Genomic DNA, 26,798 nt, shown 5'->3' with positions numbered 1-26,798 from the left:
CATGTTTTCTACTTTTTATTGTGCTGCTTTTCTGTAGTTGGAGCTTTAAATCCCAAATTCTTTGCTTCTGCATAAATGAGAAGAGTATTAACAGACCTTGAGGCAATTGGTGCACTTTATCCTCCTGTAAGCCAGTCACTTGAGTGTATTTATAAGAGTCTTGGCTACTGTTTTTTAAATTTCTCTGCACAGTAGGATGTTCCAGGACAAAAAAGCACAAAACCCCAAATATCATCTTATACGCTTAAGTCTGAAAAGTATTTTTCTTCCATTTCAGTAAAGCACTTCCATTCATACAAAATTCAATTACGTCAGAAGTACTGCAACTTAACGACCTGTCTCACAACATACTTTGGTTCTTGGTATGTGTTCTGGCCATTTCCCTGAAGTAAAAAGAACCTGGACTGTCTTTTCCCTTTTGTCTGCAGCTGAACGGAATAGAGAGAGATGCCCTCTCTACCGCTTTCCCTAAAGTAGGTCTTTCATATCTGCACAGATGTAGGAACATATAAGCCTTCTTTTACTGAGTCAACACCTGTAGATCAAGGAGTTAAAACTCATAAAAAAAAAATCAGACTTGTGCTGTTACAGCTGATTTTGCTCTTCAGTCTGTTCAGGATGACCAGTACTTCCAAGTAAAGTTTCTGTCATCTTCTTTTGCCTTAGTTCTTCTCTGTAGTTGAACACAAAAAGGCTTGGGTCTTCATCACACATTTTCCTGTATGCATTGCACAGGTTTCTAAACTGTGACATGGAGAGCTGAAAAGGACGCAGAGTTGGATCAACATTTGCTGTCATCATCAGCTGTTCTGTTCTTTTCAAGCGTCCATTTTCAGGAAACAAGGTCCTAAAAGATAAAAGGGGTGAAGATAAACAAATGTCAACAATTCTGACAGACAATTACATTTCCCTTAAGAGTAACATGGAATTTACTTAATAGTAAACCTATATTAATTATGTCACTATTTTAGCTCTGGCACTCCTAATATAGCTCATTATCTGAGCAATGGAAACATATAAGGGTCCTTTTACTGCAAATACAAATTATGACACCATAGGAAAGCACATACCTACATTATAGACTAAACACATCTATGTTCATGTTTGCTAACATTAAAAAGAGCTTTGGGTGTGGATACAAGCACAGAGCCTTCTTAGAATTAGCCTCATATTTAGAAAGTAACAACAGATTAAACTGCACAAAACAGATCAGATCCAAACCATATGACTTTCTTTCAGACTGTTTCATTCCAATGGGAAAGACAGTTATCACTTGTCATTAATACTCTCATTCTAATGTCAAAAAAAAGCCAAGAAGCAGGAAAGGAGTATTTAATTGCCATTCACATTTTAATATTTAGAATGTGGGAGAATGTGGCAGGAGTCCTAGATTTTGTTTTCAGCTCTATTGCTGTTCATAGGCATATCAGTACGTTTACTCTAGGGCCAGATGCATTAGCACCTTTCTCTCAGAAGTTCCCCAAATTTTAATGAATAGTATGGCTTTGTGTAAGTAAGTGATAGTTTCGTTGGGTGGATAGAACACAAAGTTAAGAAGGGGTTTAAAATTACAAGTGAAAAATGAAACTTCTGGGAAACCCATTCTGAAGTATGTGCTACTTCAGGCCTTTGACAAAATGTTCCCATTAATTCAGCATCTAGGTCAGCAAGGTTAAAATGGATCAATTTTTATTTTGACACCCCTTTCCTTTGATTCGATAGTTAAAAAAACATACCTGGAGCAAAAACTATTTTTATTACCTTTTTTTTTACAGACTGTGAACCATCTTATCAATGTCCGTGAACCACAACTCAAACTGTAATATGGACTTCATAGCTCCATCTTATATTTCACATCTCAAATCCCAGAATTCATACAAATATAAAATTATTCTATTGCCTTGTTTTTATACAGTCTGTGTGACAGATAACCTTATAACAAACTTAACAGCTTTATTATACACCAAAATTTGCTATTTTTTTCAGGTCAGCTAAAGAATAAGAGGATTTTGTTTCTTAGCTGCACACTAGGGCTAAAGTATGATAAGCTGCTAGGGGAATACGTGACGTCCAAAAGTTCAGATTCGCCCTCCTTGCCTCAGAAGAATGTAAAGCAGTTATTAGCAATTTGAGATTACACAGGAGTTGGGAGGGGTTTTTTTTAAACTTTGGTAAAAATATTGTACATAACATAGATAATGCTGATCGCACATGCCTTCTGCTTACATTGTCAACTGGAACCATTCCTTCACAAAAGAAAAAAAGAAAAGAAAAAAGAAAACCACTACTACCCTGTAAGTCAAAAACAAGCCAGTCTAGAGTTTGGATACTTCATTTTCTAAACATTTCCAAATGCATACTCAAACTTTAACACAGAGAAATCTATACTCATTTTAGATCCAATGTCTGCATCCCACACGTCAATGGCACTGATGGCCTCAAGGAGAAAAACCCCAACAAACCAAAACTACATGCAAAGTTCGTTGCTCACCTTTAAAACAGTGACAATGAAGGCTTGTAGTACAGTAAGGTGGTATCCACCCTAATTCTAGACTGCATCAGGGCCAAAACTATGCCCAGCAACATTCAGGGACCCCAGGCTTCAGGAGATGCCTCTCGTCCCAACAGCATCTCTGTCACACCTTCTACTGTGCTGCATGCTGGGGGTTGCCCATAGTAAGTCAGACACGTGGCAGTGCTGGAGTTTTAACAGGATCCTTGAAGAAGAGACTTCAGGTTTGTCACATCAGATAAGCTAATAAATTCCCTCAGTAAGAGATGGGGATTTTTGAAGAGCCAGTAAGAACTCCATAAAAGGGCAAGCACAGAAACAAAAATTTGACCTTTTGACACTATCCCCAAATAAGTCAAATTTGTTACAGATGATGTTCTTCTCACACTTCCACCAAAATCTCCTCCAACTGCCATCTTTGGTTCTGGATTTTGATACTTTTGGTTTTTAACTCAATCATTCTGTAGTGTTTGTGGTTGGGCTGGGTATTTTTCATTTCTGAGACAGACAATCTATTGAAAAGATGACCACTTTATCCTAGTGATTTTAACAACTTCAACTGCACTAACAAAAATGCACAAATAATTATTTCATAATTACATTAGATATTAATCTCATCCTTTTGTGTCCAGAAACCATTCTGAAATGGAAAGATCTGATGAACTATGATGAAAAATTCAAAATGGGAAGAATAAAATCAAATGAATAGCTAACTGATTTAGTAGCTGATGCATTTACAAAAACATTACTTGGGAGTTTTTCATTGAAAATACTTACTCAATTCCACGGAAGCAGTATTTTCTTCTAAACTGAAAAACACTTCGAACCACTTTTTCTACCAGCTCAAATGGCTGCTGTATCTTTGGTTGCACCAATGGAGTAAAATGCACCACACTCACATCCACCTATATGGAAAAGAGAGATAAATTTGAGTAGACATCTTCCTCTGAGACACATTACTTCTAAGTTACCTGGCTAGACATCAGCAAACAGGCACAATACAGGAAGGCATTACAGCAGCAGGTAACCCGGCTGTGCAGTGACTAATGTCATGGTATGGAATGTAAAAATTTGCCTTAGCTTTCAGGACCCTACAGATTTTTAGTCTTAGTTATCTACATATTTCCAATTAGTTCACATGCCATTAGTACTCGGTACTTTTTACCCCCATGGCACTTTGTCCGTTTAGAGCAACTTCCATGTAATCTGTAAAGTAATTAGCACTTCTGTCTTCAGATCCTTCCACAAGACAATTCCGACATAATACAGAAATTAGACAATATTTGATATACAGGCTGAAGGGCAGCTGCAGAAAATTGGTATTATAATTAGAAATCAAACCTATTCCCTATATGTTTTCTGTTACTCCAGGGCTTTTCTAAACTGTAAGCCAAGGAATTGCTTTTCAATGTATTAAGATTTCTAGTCTATTTAAAGGAATGGTAGGTAGAAATAAGTGCACTCAGTTTAAGTGACCACACAACTCTGTGTTTACACTGTGTTATGCAGTTCATCCAAAATTATGTTTGAATGATTCCACAGAGATAAGCTTGTATATATTCTTTTATAGTTCTCAAATCAGACTCATTCACAGAACAGTCACTTGCCCTGTGTCTGAAAAGAGAATGAAACAATACGTTCACGTTTTATGTTTTTTATATGTATGTGTATATGTCATGCAATTATAGAGACACTGTATTATATAGAAAACTTCCTGAATTCAGACTTCTGTATTAAAAATTACGAGCTGGATTTAAACTCCCCTTCTGCACAACAATATATAAAGCAGTTCATCTTCCAAACTAGATATTAACAACAAGAAAAAGGAAAAATTTCTGTGGAGAAGCACATTGAAAATTTGTACAATGTGTACAAGTACTGGTACTGAATGATTAAAAATTTCTAAGTGCCAGATTTTAAAAAATATTTAGTCTCTTATTAAAAAGTGTCTGCTAATATGATAGACAATCACTGAATTTTTTAAAAATATCTGACAGTCAATATTGGCACTCACAGAATATGAATTATCATCACATGTGCTAGTTCTGACAGAAATAAGAGACACAATCAGACCAAAGAACAGCTGCTGCTTGAAGCACACTCTCAATGTACCAATTGTTCATGATAACCCAGAGCACGAGAGTACTTCAAAAAAGAAAGTTTTTCCTACTGCTTCAACCAAAACTGCTCACAGCAACCTCTGATGTGGACATATTCTGACACAAAGGTACCATCTATCCATTTTGTTCTTTCCGTGGGAACAGCTCAGCTGTCAAGTAATCTATCAAGTACAAATGCTTCTACAACACAAATTACTGTATTTCAAACGAATTGTAAAATCCAAACAACGTAAGTTTTTCACGTAGACAGAACTTACAAAGCTGAGCAAACATACTGGCTAGAGAAAGGAAAGAAAACAGCAATTAATGGTGCTGATGAAAAAAAAAACCCACAGCAACTTTCCAGTGTTAGCACTACTGATCCCAAGTATATATTACTGGAGTGTTTTTTTCTAGTTGTCCACCTTCTCTGAAAGCTAGAGTTAAAAATATGACAGAAAAACCCCCTTAAAATTACTAAAATGTGAAGCACAAGAACTTAATTAAAAATCAGGTGACAAAAAAACTTGACACATGGAAACCGCAGTGAAACACACAGAAGTTATTTCCCAAACCACATTTTTAATTTTTCAAGCATTCAGAGCTTCTGCCTTTGCCACAGGTTGCTCCTGTCAGGAAGACCACAGGGATATAGAAAAAACTTGTGTTCACACTGAGTATAAGAAAAGTTAATCTTTTTGAACAGAGCAAATACATAATTCTCATGTCCAATCAGCTCCTTGTACAGAAATACTAAGGGCACATGCATATGTTTATCTATATTTTGGTCAGGAAATAAAACAAGCTTATTGTCCATGTGGCATCACCAAGTCACCTCAATTTTGCAGAAATTTTCCTAAGTGAGAAATGAGGGCTCTTTGGGAGTTAGAGCTGCATCTTTAACAACAATTTCTGAAGGAAAAGACAACAAAATCTAGATGCAGTGTACAGCTTCAGAGCCAAACAGCTCAATTTGCAATCTCAAGGCCAGTGGGCAGTAACTTCTGCTTCTGAAACAAAACACAACACTCCTCAGTTCCATTACAGATGCTGTTTTCTTTGGACCCCAGGAAAGCTGCTTGGTTACTATAGCAACAGATACAGGGGAAAGCTTTTCATTTGTAATTGGCCACTCCTTTAAAACTATACATGCTATTTTCCCTATATCTTTTAATATGCATCAGATAGAGAGTAGAATTATGAAAGCCAATAGAGAACACAAGAGCACTTAAAATACACAAGTTGATTTCATGATGATTTTACTAGTAACACTTTTCACCCCACCAAGTATGTTAGACATATTTACAAAATAACACTCAAGTCTTACAAAATAATGAATATGAAAATTATTCAACTGATACACCCCAAACTGTCAATAGTACAGTAATTATTCACCCCTTACTGTTTTAGTATATCTGTACAATGAAGGTTTATGTTCTGGTAGGGCAGGAGGAACACAACAGAGTACAATTTAATTCACACAAGTCTGCAGCCTTGCTAATGAAATCAACACTCTAAATCAGAGTAAGCTTAAATGAGACAATTTTTACTAAATGTTGACAATGAAGGTCTCATAATGGGCAGTACGTGTACCTTGCAAAAGGGCTGTATTAAGAGCAAACCCACATAACCTTTCCTCAAGCTGTAATTTACCCATAGGGAACTGAAACCTAAGCAGAACATATTACAACTTCATTAAAACAGACTGCTTGAAATCCTACTGAGATAGTTCTAAGCCAGCACTTTCACAATCCAAGTGTTAAGTAGCATTTTATCTACTGAATAGTTTGTCTCCTACAAACAAATGTTAGGTCTAACACCAGATATGTGCATCTCATAGCAATCTTGTTCCAATGAGAGTTTACTTCCAGCAGAAAGTAACTATGCCCCTGCACTAACAGAAATAATTTCTATGTAAGAACAGCTCTGCAGTAACTCCATTCACACCAGGCTCACAAACAGAACCACAAGAGACCAGAAGTCAGCTACAGAACCTATGGGTATATCACTGCTGCAATGGCAAGACTTCTCCCAGCTTCTTGTTTTCCCACACCAACTTGTTGAGGCCACTTCTCCAATGTGCTGCATTTACCATAGAAGCCTTATTGAGTGGCTTTATTCCCTTATTCTTTTCGACAGCCTCATATAAAGGTAAAAAGTTATAGGATAACCTACGGAAGGCTAAAGCTATCAGGAACAGATAAGCAAAGCCTGCAGTTGAATAGAAGCGTCCTGCTGTTCCAATTACAAATTAAAATAAATTGCACAGTTCTTTTCTAGGAAATTTAAACTCTTAGTAAGATTATCTGTGACAAAAAAAACAACAACTGACAAGCAACAAAACTCTCTGGCTCTCAGTGCAAATTAATTATTCCCCCCCAGTCCCTAAGTCTACAGTTTCTGGATTCTCAAGATTTTACTCCATTTAATCACTGCTCACACTTTCCATCATAGAACCTGGGTATCATTATGTATTTAGGACTAAGGGCCTCCGTCTGTTTCATTCCATAATCTCTTTGCTTTCCCTTACTGAGTGTTTTTCAAACAAAACTCACTAAACAAAGTACTCCTTTATTCTCGGGTAGATGGAACTAAGAGAGAGAACAAACAGCAGTAATGCACTTGCTGTGGAGAACAGAAAAAAAACAACATTCCAAGAAATTTTGTTAATACATGCCAATGCAGTTTTATACGAGAAGGGATACTTCCATTCAAGAGAAACTGCATTTTCCAGGATATCTACAGTGAAGAAAACATCTCAGACCTCACATCCAGCAGTAAGTCCTACACAAACAGGAATGAAACATAACTGTATTTTTAATTACAATTGTAATGCTTATACTTGAATTTATCGTGCCTTTAACTTGGTTCATCCCATTAAGTGTAATGTATGGCTACCATTTGCAGTGTTCTATGCATGTTTGTGTATACTGACATTTTAAAAAGGAAGCAGTGAAAAAGGCTGATTCAGGGTACTAATTAGCTGCTTCAGAATAGGAATGAGAATATCAATGAGTTTTTTTTGAATGAGTTTTGAGCTATCCAGACCTGTCAGTTCCTTCTGTAAAAGGAAGTTAAGCCATCTTGCCCATGGGACTGTGCAGTAAATGATATGTATTTGCCAGAACATCTCTTCCCAGCCTGAACAAACTGAAGGGATTTGGAAATAGGCAGGTCTTTGAAGTAAGATTTTAAGAATGAGTAGCTGTTAATATTCTCACCTTAACTTTAAGCATTTTTAATATATATACGCTGGACAGAATTAGCACATCCTTGAACAATTACCCGAAATAAATACAATATAAAAAGATTAGAGTATAAACAAATGATATAGAGAATATAGAGAATTATGCTACATATTATAGAGGATAACAGTACTATAGAGGATAAATATATTAATTACTTCAGAAATACCACTGAAGACTGATAGAATACATATCGATCAAAACTTTGTTGTCTTATGTATAATGAACTGAAACAAGAGTACAATGCCACAGATATTTTGTATTCCACTTATTTCAATTTCATTGCTTACTTTTATGGCTTTTCAAAAAAAGTTCTAATGCTGAAGACCAATTTTAATATCATTGTTCATATTTAGATAGAAAGTCTGGATCATGCTTTCTAAGAAGTCTGCCCTTTGTCTACCCCTACAAAGCCCCACACAAAAGGCAAGGCAGGGTACCACCTTCTATTCCTCCTCTCAGAGGTTTCAAACCCCTGTTCTACATCTGCAATCCCAATAGTCCAGCTGATGCAACAGCAACAGTTCTGTCATTCCAGCTGCACAGATGTCATACTGCCTAAAATGTTCCCATCTGTCAAATGAAACTGGACTTTTTGTAAAAGAATAGCAAGGAGCTTTTTAATGATTTTTTTAAACTGCCACTTCATGGCGACTTTGCAACTTATTTCAGACAGGTGACTGATTAAAAAAAGGCACTTTCACAAATGAGCTGTTTCATACCAGGTATTAAAAACATTGTTTTAGAGACAGAAGCAGATCATACTCACTCTTATGACTTGCTAAATCTACTGCTCTAAGTCAAGGAACTGAAATCACTGAAAATAAAAAATTGGTAAGTTTTAATAAAAATTAAATAAAATATTGATTTAGAAAAGTCATATGTGACTAATGTGAAAATACTGCAAAAAGTAAATTCCATTTTATTCTCCTCCAAACCCAAGATATTTTATAACACTTACTAAAAAGATGAACAGGTAATATTTAAAAATCAGAAATAAGGGGTTACCTTTAATCATACTTTAAATAAAAGATGGTATAACAGCACCCATTGTTATAAAATAGTCAACAGGAGCTGGCTACAGCTATCAACACACTTAAACATGGTAATTGAAGAGTACAATATATTTTCTACCACAGTGTTTTCCTACCACAGTGACTTCTACTCTGCAAGTTTCTAGTGTTCCATTTACAATATATATTTATCTAATAAGCCTGCGATCTGTGTGCTATTACCAAAACCGACTGCAGTAAAAAGTTTTGCTTGATGGCTTGCAATCATGTACAAAAGGGCAGCAGCTCCATTTTACAAGCAGTTCTAAAGCACTGTCCATTTGCCATCATTTCTGTTCAAGTACCTTGCATACAGCAGCTCAGCTGCTGCAGGGTCATATTCAGATATTCATTCAGATAGCTCTACTTTTAAACGCAAGCTTTTTTTGTTTGCTGATTTCTTTTCCTTTCCCCCTTGTACTTCTCCTCCCCCTCTTTCCTCCCTGTTACACAGGCGGCCACAGCTTGGCTACGAAGCTCCCAGTTACTCATTTCCAGGAGAGAAAACGCAGACAAAAGGTGACAGAAGATAACCATCATGGCATCAGCAAGCCTGCAGTTCTTTGCTTTTATTCTGGCTTTGTTTGGTGTTTTTGGAGATATCGCAGCCACCCTGCTACCACACTGGAAGGTAAATGCAGACGTTGGCTCAAATATCATAACAGCTATTACACAGATGCAAGGACTTTGGATGGACTGCACGTGGTACAGCACTGGGATGTTCAGCTGTACCCTGAAATACTCCATTCTCTCTCTCCCTGTCTACATCCAGGCTGCACGGACCACCATGGTACTGTCCTGTATCCTATCAGCCTTTGGAATCTGCATCACTACGGTCGGAATGAAATGCACAAAATTGGGAGGGGACACTGACAGCAAAAATCATGCCTGTTTTGCTGGAGGGGTCTGCTTCATTCTTGCAGGAATCTTTGGATTAGTACCAACATGCTGGTATACAAGAGAAATTATTTCAAATTTTCTGGACCAGACCATTCCAGAGAGTAGTAAACACGAACCAGGAGGAGCAGTTTATACAGGATTCATCTCAGCAGGGTTTCTGCTTATCGCAGGTGTGATCTTCTGCTCTTCCTGTTTCAAAAGGCAGCATGGAGCATGGACTTACCCTCCAAAGCAGCACCATTTCCCATCCACAGAGCAGGAGAGCAATGCAGGTTACAACCTGAAGGACTATGTATAAGTAGTTACTTCTATCAATTGAAGTATTTCTATCCATTCAAGGGGGGGGGGGGATTGTGTGTTAAGTGTAGTTTGATTATTTTAAAGAATGTATAATATAGCACTTAACTTTTCCTGTATCTGGGTTGAAGTTATATTCATGCAAGGCATTTAATTTATAGGGGCATCCATGAAAAGGAAAAATGTAGGAAAAGACACTTGTCTGCTACAAGAGTACTTTATTCTATAGATTTTTCAAACCCTTCTTCCTGACTTCCCAAGTAACATTTCTTGAAGAAAAAGGAACTATTTTAAAAACATAACGAACTGTACAATTGATGTATTGATGTCTTGTTACAGCAAAGATGACTAAAAACTAACTGCTTTCTGTTTAGTGAATTAGACTTTCAATAACATGTAACATTTAGAGTGTATTTTACATTTTTATCTTGATTTTAATTATGATGCAAGGTAAAAAACCCAAAAACTATTTGTCCAAGAAGCGCAATTCAAAGGTTTTTAAAAAGCAGACATATCTGCCTTTCATTTTCAATTCTAAATTGCCTTGGTAACTAGATTTTGTAAAAAAAAAAAAAAACCACAAAGCAAAAAATACATACACAAAAAAAATCAACCAACCAAAACAAATCCACAACAAAAGCTCAAGGCTCCAAACCTTAGCTGCACTGTATACTCTGCATATCAGGCTGAAGGATCAGCAGCACCATTCAGCTCTTGCCAAACACAGCTCTCCTGCCCCAAACTGCCACCTGCTGAGGGTTTCATTTATTATTGTTAAAGGAAAGCGTGCTGGACATTCACCAACTGCTACTAATCTATCACTACACAGTGAATGCTAGATATGAGGAGCAGTACGACAAGAGAAATGTAACCATAACTGTGAAAACACCTGCAAACTGTAACAAACAGGATAGAAACTAAATTATCTGTGTTCAAGAAACATCTGCAAACATTCTAGCTTACACTTGCTAAAAGTAGCTATGAACAGCTCAAATAACACAGCAACCACTTACTGTCTTCTACATTTCTGACCTTCTAAAAGAACCTTTTAATTCCTGTTAGTTATTCTTCTAGGGTCTGTTTCAGGCCCACTCCCAGGTATTCTATTACTATAAAATCTACTATACAACAGTGATAAAGAGACAGCTTCTTTATTTTTTTAACTGCCTTATTTTGAATAATTACCTTAAATCCTTTAACCTTTTCTTTCACCACGCAGATTTTGTTTTGTATTGGTCATTGGCAAAGTATTCTACCTAAATACCTCTCTAAATGAGAACCAAATCAATGAATGAAAAGGGGTATGATACAGGCCTTTAAATTTAGGAATATAATGCTGGATGAGCCTTTCAATAAAATCAACTGCCATTTATTCTGCATATTTATACACAACTTTCATTTCCCATGATACTAGTCTGAAATTTGCTAAAACACTGTGAAAGAGCCCAAACATTACATGTTTAGTGTGTTGGGAAAAAAAAAAAATCTGTTACAGCATTTGGGAAAGTGGACTGCTTTATGCACTTAATATGTAAGGAGTCTTTATTCATAGAGAGCCTTCATTCTTCACATACAGAATAGCATTACATCTTGCTTTTATTCTACTGTTACACAGCTCTTTTGAGTTTCCTATGTTTTAATCAAGCAGCTTGTTTTGTACTATACTAATGCAACTATCAGCAGTTACTGGGTATTGCAGAGACTTCACAATGACCAAAAAGCTGGTTTCTTTTTTCCTAGACACAATGTTGTGCAGCACCATTCCATTAACCAAGAGTCTTTCACGTCTCAACACTCATAGAAATGTCGAAATAATATTCATACATCGAGCAAATGAAGTAAACAACTCCTTCTCACAAACTTGCATCTCCACCTTTAGAAAGGGGTTTGACATGACACTAAGCCATGATCACTGCCATGTATGGGAAATAAATCTGTTTGCAAAAATTATAACCAAGAGGCATTTTTACAGGAGAGGGTAAGAAAAAGGTAGTAATGGCATACCATGAGCAAACCAAGATGCTCATTGGTTACATATGCTGCAAATTCTTTTTCCTGAAACTTTATAAAAAGGTACCTGTACTTTGTATAGCTATGAAACAAAAATCAAGCACTGAGCCATTTCATTCACAGTACACTGCAAGAGCTCTTCAAGTAAACAGATTCTATGAGAAACAGTAACATATAAAACCATGTCAGTCTACAGCTAAAAGAACAAGGACAAAACAGAAGATCAGTCTACAACAGGAGTTCAAAGGAAACAAAATATACAGAAAACAGGTGCCAGCTCTGGGTGAAAAAATTGTACTTTCTGCTTATGCAATATAAGCAATACTTTTTTTAACTCCAAAAAATACATTAAATAAAAATACTCCTGCCTTTAGTTGTACTGCTTTTTTTATTCAACAGAGCACCAACTGACTCTAGGACATGCTTATGCTAAGATATTTGTCACAACTCTGTGTGTTATCTCACTCTTGGTCAACTATGGCCTTTTCAATACAGGAAAATGGAAATATCAGTTATAAGCTTCCCAATTCTGGGACACAGTCTGGACTAGACTTCTGACTATACTAGCTCTACTAGTACTCAAATTGTACCCACCACTGAGAAATCACCACCATAAAACTGGAATTTTAGCCTTACTTAAAATTATTTCACACGCTTGACAGTGAGATGGCATCCTGAAATTATTTTCCATTCAGCTAGGAAACAGGGAAAAAAACCCTAGGCCAAAACCTCAAAGCAAAAAATAGGATTTCTTAAGCATTGTCATTTTTTTTCACAACAGATTGCTGTCACAACAAGTAATTTAACATGTTTGAACAGTTACTTGCTCAAAAACTACTAACAGAATTTTAAATTATCATCAAAATATGCCCATATAGAGGCCTTAATATTCATAGAGATAAACAAGAAAATAACCTTCCACAGGTTCTCAAGAGATATGCCAGAAAAGTAAAAAGGACCAAGAGGGAGATTCTGATAAATGGGAAGGGAGATGTATTGAGGAGCTGAACCAACCAGTTTAAGAGGGACTTTCAGAAGCTGCAAGTTCATTTCTGAAACAGAACAGCAGTTTGATAGGACAAGGGATAATGGTTTTAAACTCCAAGGGGATTGATTTATATTTGATATAAAGAAGTTTTTTACAATGAGGCTGGTAAAACACTAACAGAGAGATGGTGGATGGTCCATCCCTGGAAACGTTCAAGATCAGACTGGACAGAGCTCTGAGCAAGCTGATCTAGTTGAAGATGTTCCTGCTCATTGCATGGAAATGGCACTAGATGATCTTCCTGCTAACCCAAATATTTCTGCGATCCTATGATTTGCACACGCATTCAGGGACACAGACCTTACTTAAAGTCAGGCACAAATTTTTACAAAAAAGTACAAACCAAAATAAAAAGTCTTCTTGTCCAAAATACTGATTAACTTTTTCATTTTTTATTCCTGTAATCATAATGGCTATTAATAAAAATCAGGGGCAGATAAGAGGACAACAAAGATTGTTCTCTACTCACTCAAGAACATATAAGAGGAAGCAAAGATTGTTACTTTTTTAAACAATCAGTGGGATATAGGTGACAAAGTGCTGTAGCAAATAGGAGGGAATAAAATATGCTAAAGATGACTGGGGTGAAACATACAGATTATAGACATGGTAAAATTAGAGATGTTTGACAAAGGTGACAAATGAAAAGCTTTTCTTATCACAGTCTTTTAAAAGACCTATCAAGTTCTTAAGGCACAATTCCCAAACTGTTTATAAATGCAAACTGTAAAATAGCAGGCTTTCCAAAAATACTCCAATCCTAGCAGACTATCCTGCCATTAAATCCTAATCTCCCTCTCCAGAACACCCAAAGAAGTATGCTGAATTTGCAGATAGGTTTGAAGGTCAAAGCCAAGTTCTCAGGAACACAAAAAAGAAAAAGCACTTTCTTAGAGTAAGCATGCTTCATTTACAGGAATTTCACATCCCTCTACTTTGTAATATGGAGATGTTCAAATAGAGCAGACACCGACATTCCTTAGTCAAAATAAAATATGTTGCTTGATTGACAAATTAACAAAACCCACAAATATATACAGGAAAACCCACAAATAAATACAGGAAAACCTACCTCTGGCTTTGGAACAAAGGCTTGACCTGGAATTATGAAACAGTTTTCCACAGTGCAGAGATGCTGAGCCATGATGGACAGTCTGCTACGTTGGTTACTTCCTGGATTAGCTGTAAGTCTCTATGGGAAAATCAAAACATGCACATCAATCATATTGAATTGACAAAGTGATCACTTAAAGCTTGGTTTTCAGTATAATCAAATTTAAAAAAACATCAGCAGTTAATCATTAAAAACTCATATCAAATTGTATGCCCAGTTCATCTAAAATTTTCTTCACCAATACAGCAGCACTTCATACCATTTCATTTCATACCATGCTGATTTACAACCTCAATCCTGCAATCAAATGCACATGAAAAGGAACTCCTAGAAATTCTGCAGAACTAAATGAGTGCCAAAAGAATTTTGTAGGGATACAAGAGAAAACTAAAACTATTCTGACTGCAGGATTCAAAACAAACCTAACACCAGCTGACAGTACTCTCACAATCCTTTCCTTCCACTGTTTCTGTATAAAATATTACCACTTTTTTGCTTCTTCAAGATGAAACAAAGCTCCATAAACCCAAGATCAGCTAGAAACCAAAAGCTCTTCATAATTAACTGCTCTACACTTACAATATTTGCAAGGAAGCTGGATCTACTTTACATAAAATTAGAATGCCTAACAGTGAGAGCATTTAATACTTAAAACTCAATTTAAGTATTCTCTGATTTTCTCAAGAATTTTTTACAAAATACTAGCCTGGATAGAGGTTTCCTACACTTTTGTGACCTGGCAAGAAACACACTTTATTGTGTTTTGCTTGCACAAACAAAATTTAAACATATAAAGCATCTTGTAAAACAAGTTTCAAATTATAGAACTCATTTCACTAACTTACGCAAAACCAGAATTTTGATGCTTCCTGTTCGTATTTACCACTGCTTCAATAAAAAATAAAAATTAACCCCCAATTTGCATATCTGGTAATATTTGTACACCATGTAGCTTCATATGAAAAGCCTATTCATGAAATGCTGACATGCTTATTAAACCTATCCCTGAAAAATAAAAGCTAAACCTGTTGCCAAAGTTTCACATTTTTTCAAACAACTCTTTCAAAAGGCAGTTCTGCATGGAGCAAATAAATACTTTCCAACGACTTTTTGGAAAGAATGCTCAGTGACTCTTTTTGCCTACACCAGCATTTAAAGCTACCTTCATTGTTGTTTCAGAGGAAATTATTATTCTCTGAAAAAACCCAGACTGCAAAGTCTAACAATGCAATCAGACACGCACTTCCTTCACCACTGCAGTAAAAATGAAACTGACCTAATGGCAACACTAGGAGCAACACTTCCAATGCCAATTCAAACAAACCTATCTTTACTTCTCCCAGAAACCATCTAGCAAGTCTCAGTCAGTAAGTTCCTGCTTCTCAGTTACAGAATGGATAACTTAACATCTGGATAATACCATCTTAAACCACTTCAACTACAGCAGCAGGAACATACCTGTGTATGGCACCCCATACAGACCAGCCAGTCAAACCCCCTGCCATGGGCATGGACATCTGCAGCTAGGTCAGGTTGCTCAGAGACCTGCCCTGTCTGATCTTGAAGGTTTCCAGGGATGGGCATCCACCAAGTCTCTTGGCAACCTGCTGCAGTGTTTCACCACCCTCACTGTAAAAAATTTCTTCCTTATATCTAAATCTACCCTCTTTTGGTTTAAAACCATTACTCCTTGCTCTGTAGCAACAGGCCCTGCTAGAGGATCGATTTTAGAGTAAGCGGGCTGGAAGAACCTGGCCTAGGTGACAGATTTGAGATGAAGCACTGAGGAATTTGGGACAAGGCAAAAGTTCTTACCCACAAAGTGAGTAATAATTAAAAAATTTAAGACTACAGAGAAAAAAAATTATCTGTTTGACACACAAAAGTGCTATTTTAACTGCTGTGGATATTTGGCCTTATCATCCTTAACAGGCCTCAGATTCAGCATATAAAATAACTGCTGGTTCTCATCAGCTTTAAGCACTTTACTTAAATCGTATCAGAACAGAGTGGGCTGCCAGTAGTAGATGCGTAGTGACCTAACTCACACCAACATTGCTGTGCTACGAAACAGAAAACCAGGAAAATACAACCAGCAAGAAAGGCAAATGTATTTACTTCCCTATTATATTGGCAAAATGAAGTCTGACCATAAAGAAGAGAGCACATTGCTTCACTTTCTTACTGTTCACATCAAGTTATCCTAACTAATTATAAAGCACATCACTTCATTCCAAGACACATCTTATGTTTTTGCTGGGCTTATAACATACACACAGACTTTCTTTGATATTTAGACTCTTACCTTAGAAATACCCAGGGACGACGCCAGATTTTTGAGTATAAGACATTTCCCTATCAAGACCATAAATTCAGAGATATATAAAACATCAGCAGCAACTCACTATTATCTGCATTACACTGTTCTCTCTTTCCCAATACTTAATAAGCCTGTATACACCTATTTACAATGGTTACCTTAAGCAACTCCAGAGGGTCAGGAGAAAAGACACAGAGCCTAAGTACTGTTCTTTCACCTAATCATAAAACAAAATAGTACCTTCAAAACAATTTCTTTTCATGGTATCAAATCAATAATGGAAATGCAAACCAGAAACCATGAACAATTTTGTCTTTAGAGGAAGACCTGTGTTTAAATTGTGTTGAACAAGAATCAAGAGATCTCAGAATGCAAACTCAGCAACTAACACTGATTCACTGCATGACTGTAAACAACACATTCCATTTCCTAGTGTTTCTAACTTAGCAGTGTTTTAAGTAGAAGAAGTGAAGTGTGCATGGTATTTTGCACCTAATTGAGCTATGCTGGGTGCAGAAAAACTATAATCTGCATGTCACCAATGATGTGCGCAGCTGGGTACAGCTACAGAAAGCCCAGAGTGCTCCCATACAGTGATAGGAGAATTTTTTCACTGCTGTAACATAACCATGTATCTTACCCACCATCACTCTGCCTTTCACATCACAGTCCATTAGCCATATTTTGCAACAAGGCCTAATCTCACATGGCATGAAGACCTTCTGGGAAACAGATGTGGATTCTTTAATGCCTGAAACCAAATGAGCCCGGAACTGAACTAAGAAATCTGGTTTATTTCATACCAAATGTTTGTCCCTGGTGTTCTCTAGAGCCACATACTGGAAATACTTCTTTAATCTTGATTGCAAGGCTAGAGCAATGACAGCACAATATGGTTTTCTTTGACTCAAAAGACAACAGCAGACATTCCACTTGCATATATACTTACTACTAATTTTCACAGAAAAGAAAAAAAAAAAATCAGAATTTTCCTATTCGAATTTTTACTTTGAAGGCTTAAAATTAAAACAACATACACATTGAAGCTGCACAAAGAAAACACAGTATTTACAAACAGTGGAGCCATAAGATGGAAATTCCATTTTCAGGCTGATGTGCAACTCCTTTTTTTGTTTATAAAAGCAAGTGAGATGCTTGTAAAAAAGCCAGACTGCTTCCATAACTGCAAAACAAAAAGCCTTCCATTCTCTATGTTGTTACATGTTTCATGCAATGGCAACAGAAATAAACTCTTAAGTCTGAAAGCACCATGGAGTAAGCCAACTGAGTATCAACTGATCTGGCATTACCACTACTACACTGCACATCAGTTTGGCCTTCTTTAAGAAACTATTAATATAAAGTAAAATATCAATTTGCTCTTGGACTTGTGGTGACAGAAGTCAATTAAGATCTTCTACACACACAAGAATGGCAGCAATACATTAATAATTCTGGTATCAAGTCTCATTCAAGAAAGCCAATGCCAGTTTCCACGGTCTCGACAAACACCCCCTGTGTTTTAAGTGTTTAATCACAACTGGAAATAGTGCTAACCTTCCATTTTTTCTTATTTCAAGGAAGGTGTTTCTTAAAAAAATTATTTTTAATAAAGAGGATAAAGAAAATAAATATAAGTGTATTTCTTGAGATGAATGAAAGCTAAGGAGAAACAAGACTGATGGCATGTTGCACAAATGACTGTGAGAGAATAAACATATTTAAAAACCGAAGAGTGCTGTGCAATCTATTCATGTTAAAGAAATCAGACTTCAGAAAAGGACAGAGTACCTCAAGGAAATATAACCCTCCATAAGAGGTTTTAAAAAATTACGTGCTTGTCAAAGGATCAGAGTAGAAAATTAACTCATCAAAATTCATAATTTACAGCCACACAAACTAAAAATTGACCCAACCCTTTCCTCTCTTTTCAAAGCCAGCTAAGACTGGGTTTGTAGTTTTGAATAAAAGATTGCGTATAAACAATTTTTTGTTCAATTTAGCATCTGTACAATTTTTGGAAAAATGCTAAAATTTTACCTCCCCAACTTCCTTTTGAAAAGTCAGTGTCATCTGTGTCCTGCCGTAAGTAAAAGGTCCATCCCTTTTCGAAACGCTCTCAAGCCATTTGATGATTAGAGGAGTTGAAACACTGAAGGGCAGATTTCCAATGATATGTATATCTGGTGGTTCTGTTAACATTAAGAAGAAGAAAAACAACTGTCAAGAAGTTTTATCCAAGATTTTGTGAAGAAATAAAACACAATAAAAATACAGGCCTATCAGCCTAGACTTAAAATATGAGAACAGTTTTTATCATGCCACACCAAAATGATGCCTGTCCGTTTATACTCACACTGTGCTACTATTCTCAGTATTTATTAGGAAAAAAGTGGTTAGGTTTCGTTCCCATTTACATTTGAATAAATCAATAGCTTTCAGATGATTTTCAGCTGATGAGTAAATTCCAGCTGAGCTACTCTAGAAGGGCAAAACTACAACAGTGTTCTTGTAATGTCAAACTACGACTATTAGGTACAGAGTAAATAGTCATACACATACTCCTGTCCAACACATCCTCCCAGGGGCATTTAACTGAGTCCTAACAACCCTCAGAACAACCACCTAAGTCACACTGGACCGAGTTCTCCTTCTGTATAGAGACCTCTGAAATCAAAAGGTATTAAAGTACAAGACTTAGCCATAAGAAGTGATGCCTGGTTTTCAGTTATGGATCATATCAGTATCTGTGTGTGTGTTGTACAACACAACACAGGGATTTCACAGGGAGCAGGGACCCTTATGTCTAGGCAGAAGTGAAACAGAAATGGACAAAACCCAAAAGCCAGTGTGCTGTTTCTTAGATACTACAATATTTAATAACATGAATAAGCGATGACAATATCAAATTCAAGCTATTTTTCTGGCACACTTTACCTATTATGCACTTTTTAGGCTGTGATATTTCTAGTCTGTGATATTACACATTTATCAGAGACTGTGGTTTTTGAAACCCATCAGCCTTTCAGATTTTCATATGGCAAGTAACACAGAAGAAATGTATCTTACCTCTAACTAGTCAGCTCAAAACCCAATAGTGACTATCTTCAAGAAAGGTAAATTTTTAAAACTGCATTACACTGTCACAAATACATTTGTTCATAGTTTGTTCTGTGAAGCACTTACCTTTTGCAGTGAGAAAAATACAATATACAATTTTTCAAGGTAAACATGATATGCCATGGTCTTTTATGTCCTAAGTCAGAAAGAAGCACCGCAAACAGTGACTTTACCTTAAATTAATAAATTTGGAAAAGGGGACTGGGAGATCATCTCTGATTTATCTAATACTATTACATATTTTAAAAGGTTGCAATAGAAAATAGCATCCTATTGCAACCTCAGACTTTAAAAAAAAAAAAGGCAAAAAACCACAATACTGATTAGATTCTATTTTTGCCAAAGATATCCAGCTGAAAGCAAAGCAATGCGAAACCTAAATTTTTGAGGGCAAGTTTTACAGAAGTTTCAAAGCAAGTTACAGAAATTTCTTCAGAGGAACAACAACAGTGGTGATTTCTGACTTCTTCAAAAAGAGGAAGAAGCCAAGAAGTACACCATTCGGCCTCCTTTTATGCTGTCCAGGAGTCCTATTTGTACAGTCAAGAAACTCTAAGGTTAATAACTGCAAAGCTCCTCACTGTTATCTAAGGTCAATGTCACACAAATTCCACTGTTCTGTCTTAGAAAAGGAAGACAGTTCTTTGTTTCCTTCTGGGGGAAAAAAAAAAGAAAAGAAAAAGTTCTCCCTTTATCTTCAACATGTACCAGAAGAGAGTAACACTTGCACTGAATGAGCTTCAATTTTAACACTACTTAAGACTAACTCAGAAGCACTAAAAAATGAAATAAATCAAGTGCAAATACTAACCATCCTCCCAGTCCTTTTTTAAGTGCTTTGGAAAAGCTTTCTCCATCTTATAGGTCAGGATATCTCCATGAACGATGCGCACTTTGCCTGGAGCTGCTTCAGATAGCATCTGTTTGTAAGCAAGCAAGCAGAATCCACAGTGAGTGTTAACCAAACTGATTTCCAGTTTCAGCCACAGCAAGAATGAAACCATTGCTATATATTTACCTTCAATATACAACAAAGCACAGTAGGAATTAAAACTGAGAACACTATTAGTAAGTATTTACTTTCAAAAAGCAAACACTAGAAATAGGTTAATGTATGATTCTGTAAACACTTAACTATTCACAGATGTAGAATTCTTAATAGAGAGTTCGAACTTGAAAAGGCTGGTAAGAGTCTCTTCAACAACAACAATTAACAAGCCCCAGGTCACTAGCAGGACCTCACCTGATTTAATAGTAGTGCAAGCAAGGTTTTGAAAAGGTTTTTAGATCAATTACCTATGGAAACGAGGGCTCATGTTGTTTATTCTGTTTCCCCCACAGCTTTATGGCCTATTATCCAATTTCAGCCATATGTGATACGAGGCTGTAGAAATATTAATTTTTGCTTTTACATGAAAAATGTGGAAGAGATTCTCTTAATATTCCCTGTAGTAGTCTACACTTGTACCCTTAAAAAACAAGGAATCCACTGAAAAGAGGGAGTGAGTACCTAGCAGTAGGGAAGATCTCACTAATTTCTATCCTTCCAGACATTACAAAATCATCTCCGTTGTCAGCTTCTGCAGCCCAACTGCACAGCTTATCTAGTATTTAATAAAGGCTGATATGGAAATTCAGCACTGGTTATAGTTTGGCAGACAATTCTTTTATTTCTGGTGTCAGTTCCCATTATGAAACTTAGTTAAGCTTTTTTAGTGTCGTACTAATCTTTTCTCCTATGCTATGAAATTATGCACAAACAGCACAATTCAAAAGCAGTGGTAACATTTTCAAAGGTGAAAATATTTGGGGATATTTATTGATCCTATAAGAGAATAAGGAGAAATGGCTTAAAGAACAATTTTGCTTTTGCATAGAAATCCAAATCCATTAACAGTTAAGTGCCAGTGGCTAATTGCACAAATAAACTGCTCACCATTGTTAATCCCATCTTCAATCTGAATGATGTTTAGATGCTCAGGGGCACAAACAACTTTCACCATTCTCTGAGCCAAAGGAAAATACTGCTTTCTCATACTGCTCACAAAATGTTGTCATGAAATTTTTTGAGTAAAAGTTTGGGGTTTTTTATTATCAAAATAGCGAAATTTTATGTAGAGCAATAAAAGCTTAACAAAAAACTAAGTGTTCCTGCATGTTTTAAGTGCAATTATTTCCAAACAGAAAAAATAAAACTAACCTCAACTCCAAACCACTTAATGGACTTTTCAGCATTACACTAGCAATTATATGACATACAAAATCCACCATGGTTTGTCAAATCTTTCTTTGAAGCTGTTATAAATACTCTAACAGGATGAAAGAAAATGTTAGATCAATAAAGTAAGAAAATAGTGTCGTTTGTTAATAACAGTTTTCTTATCAAGAGGAGTTGCTGAGGGGTTGCTGAGTAATACACTCTACATAATTGAGAATTGCATTTAATTTGTGACCACAAAATCATAGCCTTGTATTTATAATTTGAAATAAAGACTTGGAAACCCAGTGAAGCTTTTTCCATTTGAAGGGAAAATGTGTTCAGCTAACACAGCTCCAGGAGCTGGACGTCAGCCAAGAGTGTTCCATCATACAGATACTCTCATTCTTCACACACAACCAAAAGGGCACAAAGGAAGCATAAGGGGCATAGTTTAAAGCATGAAATGGTGTTCCTGGAATAATTTTATATTCAATACATTCTCTCGCTCCCTTTCTCTCCTCATCAGTCCTTCCAGCCTAAAAACTATTAGGGCATATGGCATAGGGAGGTTGTGATTCTTAAAGACTGAGGAGAACTGGCAGACTCTCAGCTTGTGTAAACTTTAACTCTGTACACATACGTTCCTCACTGTATTTCAGTTTTGCAGTAAAAACTCAAAAACTTCAGTTTTGTGAGAGACCACAGCTTGAAAAACAGTTAATGAAAAATACTGTATGCTTTACAGCAGCAATTTTAAAAGTATCTAACAGACATAATTTTAAGTAATAGTCCCCAATTGTTATTTTAATCTCTAACATTTTCCCTTATTCAAATCTCAACCCTTTTATGAGCATGAGTTTTGATAGTTTGTTTGGAAAACCAGAAAAAGTATTACAACCCACATTATCAGAAATGAAAGATACACTGTTACATATCTTCTCATTTGTATAGGAAAAAAGCAATACCACATTCCATACTAATGGATGCAACATATTTCTTGCTCATTCACATCCACTATTACTGAGTTATACCACCTCTATGTTCACTAACCTCATTCAGACATTCACTTCTACTGTGAGGAGACTGGCAGTTAAAAATAATGACTAAAATTATGTCACTTGAACAGTAAAGATAATTACACACCAAAAGCTCATTCTAGATGCCAAAAAGTATACTTTTATTCAGATAAATCTGTTGCAGTAGATGCTTTTGGAAGATCAGAAAAAACATCCAAGTATTTAAAAAGCTCTCTTTACTAAAACAAGTGTAATTTAATCTCAAATTTTGTCCAGTCCCAAACCAGTTCTTAAAATCTAAAGCAAAAATGCTGATTTCCCCCACTCAAGTGAAAACATGAAAGTTTCACATTTCATACAATGAAGATGGCATATTATACGTTATTAATGGCTAAGCCTACAGACATAATTACATGCACATTCAACTTTAAGCATATGACCATGTTCATTCATACCTTACATTTTTTTTATCATATAAAGAGATCGTGGCAGTTCTCAAGTGAACTACCTATTCATTTTTGCTGCTGATTTACTGAAAAAGACACAGTGCAATTTAAGGAAAGCCCTTTCAATTGCTCTGAGATGGTAGAGACATAAGAACACAGTCAAATTTTAAGGTTTTTGGACTCTGTTTTTCTTGTTGGATTTATACAGCCAAACTCCATGAACATCCAGCAACACAAGTAGATAGCATTTGAAAATGCCACAATGACTCGTGAACTTATACCAACTTTAAAAGAAACAAAGAAAAGCTTAAGAGTGTTTTTTTGAAAATGTAAAATAGATGCTTGCTTTATTCTTATCTGGATGTTAACCCACATTGAACTCTGTTAACTGGAGATACACCTTCTCAATTTAATAAAGCATAATTACTAGGATTAAAATGAAAGATAAGACCATATAAAAGGACATTGCATTCTGCCTTCAAGTTATGATTTCACCATCATGGTGAAATACACCTGAAATATCTCAGTCTTAAAAACAAACCCTGACAAGCCTTGGCAGTAATTCCATTGCAGGATCAGGTCCCTAGAGGGTCTATGAGAAAGCAGGAACAATGAGTTGCGATACTGTGTATCTTTATCTGCAAGCAAATTACAGCTCTGGTTTCTGCCACAGAACCAACTTATTGTCAGTGCTGAGATCCCAACAACACACTTGGAATCTCTCTAAGTTCTCAAAATGTTCTTATTCAGTGCTGTGGTTACATGTACACAAATTTTTCTCCAGTTGGTACCTGCAATCCTGGAATAAATCGAGCATCTTTTTCAATTAAAAGGAGTTGTTCAACACCAGCACTGAGAATGGATCTGGTAATTCCTCCTGGCCCAGGGCCCACTTCACAAACATGGGCATTTTTCAGCTCGCCAGCCTGTTTCACGATCTTGTCTGCAAGACACAAAGAACATACTAAGCCTTTATTTTCCAGGAGATCCAGCTCACTAAGATAACCTCATTGTTTACTGTTACACAAGCACAAGCATCTCAGAACATCTCAGAACAGACATAAACAGTGACACATCCCAGTGAAATCCTCACACCCGCTAGACTGCACAGAATTCAGATTTGTTTCATACTACAAGATATACTGAGCTATTTGCAAAAAACCTAATTTTAGTTTTATGTCTTTGGTATTTATTGTGCTCATTACAGAAACAAATAAAAAGAGAGTATCACTCCTCATCTGTACACTAGTACTACTACTGTGCTGCAAGCAAGCACTTGTGTTCAACACCCTAAGGTCTCACTACTTGTCCTTATAAAGGTATTTCACTACAGTACGTGTATTTCAAAGCAATTTAAGAAGTAAGGATGATACAGTGAAGCGCTATCAAGATTCTATTATGTACAGAGCAATTTTATGAGGGAGAAACTGGACTAAATGAAGAGCTGGAACACAGGCAACTGGTAGCTCTAGAAAACAAGGCAGTTGAAAGAGCGAGGAAGGAATACCCGTATGTAAGTTAAAGCATACAACATTAGAAAGTAATATAGACATGAAAGAAGACAGATTAGGGACTAGAAAATGTAGCTAATGAAACAAAGGGATCCTTAGGAAGCATGGAGAGAAGATACTGATAGAAATTATGCTGCTCACTCCATGATCTCTTATGTATGCAATAAAAATAAAAAACATCCAAAATACCTGTCGACTTGTAAAGTTTTACAAAAGGCATGCAGACATTTTTATTCTGGGGTAAGCGTCTGGTTGTTCAGAAAGTGGAACTGAGTTCCATGTTCTGAATCTTTATCAGCCTGAATCTTCAAGCATAACCAAATCATTAGCTACATGAAGCTGTACTGTACTTGTTAATGCAAAAGTCAGCCAGCGAGGACACCCACCCCTGACTGACAGAACAGTGCCAGCTTTGTCACCCACTGCTGACATGAAGCTGGAAAAAACTGAATTGTTCAGAACAATGCAACTGGTTCAAAAAAGCTACAGCCCTTCTGATAAACTGAGACAAATGACTCTCGTAACTACAGCACATAGCAAATTCTAAACTGCTCAATGTATTAAATACTTCATATGACACAGAGTAATTTGAAAAAAATGCTAATTTTTAAGTCCAATTTATAAACCAAAATAGTATCCAAATGGTAAAAGTACTACTTTGGTTTAGATTTTTGCATTTTAGTCAACCCATATTTTATATAGGAATATAGTTTCTATCCAAAAAATTGCCCTCCAATTTATAAAGAAACCTATTTTTGAGGAGTAAGTAAGAGCAATTTGTCAAACCTAAAACTACTTTTAAAAGAGACCTTTATTATAAAGGTTTACCACTGAGCTGCCATTTTATAGTCTGACAAATGCTATTATGCAAATGTCATCTCCTTAGCTATACTCTGGATTTTGACAAAACTGGGATACGTGTTCTATATTAGCTAAAAATATTATAATAAAATATTTAACCTGTCAATCGCAAATCCAGTAGAAAGTTCTGGGAAAGTTGTTTCAGTGCTTTAAGGCGAAAGAGTTTAATAATTTCTCCAATAGTTGGCAGGGGAGGTAGACGGAAAGCTGCCACCTTTCCTGGCGCAGCCATAAGACAAAACTCTCAGTCCTTCCTCCTAGAGAGACACCGAAAAGATGATTCTAATTAAGTATAAAAAATTATACAATTACAATAAGTTATAATTAATATTGAAAACGTTACTAAGCTTACAAACCAAGATGTGATTTACAAATCATTAGAGGAGGACTATAGGAAGACTAAACTCCATGCATCGCAATTCTGACTTCAGGATGCAGTGCTTATGCTCGGCACGAATTCGGGGCATTTGGGCAAGTCTCATTTTGCAGCTCTGCCAAAGCCTCAGGTAAGCCCTCTCACAATTACTCAATGTCAACCTTCCATTACTTTAGAAAAGAATCAGTAACGAGGATGACTTCACGGCACCACGCAAAGGCAGAATGTATTTAATTACCGTGGCCCTAAGAAAAGCTGGGAGAGCTCCACCCTCAGCCTGCCCGCACCCCTCCCCGCGCGTGTCCGCGGCGGCGTCCCCGAGTGCGCAGGCGCACACGCCGCAGCGCAGCGGGGGCAGTCCCAGCGCAGCGGCCGGGCGGGGCATCGCGGGGCGCCGCCGCCCGCACCGGGCTGGGCCAGACCGGGGGCGCCCCGCCGCCGCACGCGCTTTCTCTCCGCGCCTCTCCCAGCGGAAAGGGGCCCTGCGGAGCGGAGCCCGGGCAGCGCGGCGCCTCCTTACGGGGAGCAGCGGGCGCCAACCCGGAAGAGAAAGGGGCGCTGCGCTGCGCATGCGGCTGTCCCGGCGCCTTACCTGGCTGTGCGCGGGGGAGGCGATGACCCGCGCCACCGCCCGGGTGCGCATGCGCAGTGGGCCCCGGGGCGGGGCCGGG

At 36.9% G+C, this 26,798-nt stretch overlaps 2 protein-coding genes across 4 annotated transcripts; one reads left to right on the top strand and one right to left on the bottom strand.

The window, feature by feature from the left end:
- Positions 1 to 26,798, bottom strand: TFB1M (transcription factor B1, mitochondrial). 3 transcript variants are annotated; one of them, XM_039568859.1, is made up of 8 exons: positions 26,720 to 26,798; positions 25,851 to 26,008; positions 24,171 to 24,322; positions 20,529 to 20,637; positions 18,638 to 18,789; positions 14,236 to 14,355; positions 3,290 to 3,417; positions 1 to 847 (listed from the first exon to the last, which is right to left on the bottom strand). In XM_039568859.1, the coding sequence occupies exons 2-8, from the start codon at positions 25,981 to 25,983 to the stop codon at positions 586 to 588; spliced, it is 1,056 nt and encodes a 351-aa protein (XP_039424793.1). In that variant the 5' UTR covers positions 25,984 to 26,008; positions 26,720 to 26,798; the 3' UTR covers positions 1 to 585. The 3 variants fall into 3 exon arrangements, with proteins under 3 accessions (XP_039424793.1, XP_039424795.1, XP_039424794.1); XM_039568861.1 differs by lacking the exon at positions 26,720 to 26,798 and adding an exon at positions 26,648 to 26,697; XM_039568860.1 differs by lacking the exon at positions 26,720 to 26,798 and adding an exon at positions 26,366 to 26,472.
- CLDN20 (claudin 20) lies at positions 7,003 to 12,488 on the top strand. The gene is made up of 2 exons (XM_010400471.3): positions 7,003 to 7,388; positions 9,363 to 12,488. Exon 2 carries the CDS (start codon positions 9,447 to 9,449, stop codon positions 10,104 to 10,106), a length of 660 nt encoding a protein of 219 aa, XP_010398773.1. The 5' UTR covers positions 7,003 to 7,388; positions 9,363 to 9,446; the 3' UTR covers positions 10,107 to 12,488.

This window comes from Corvus cornix, chromosome 3, assembly GCF_000738735.6.
Source record: "Corvus cornix cornix isolate S_Up_H32 chromosome 3, ASM73873v5, whole genome shotgun sequence".
NCBI lineage: Eukaryota > Metazoa > Chordata > Aves > Passeriformes > Corvidae > Corvus > Corvus cornix.
Note: the sequence above shows the minus strand (reverse complement) of the source record. Positions and strands in the feature narration are given on the sequence as shown.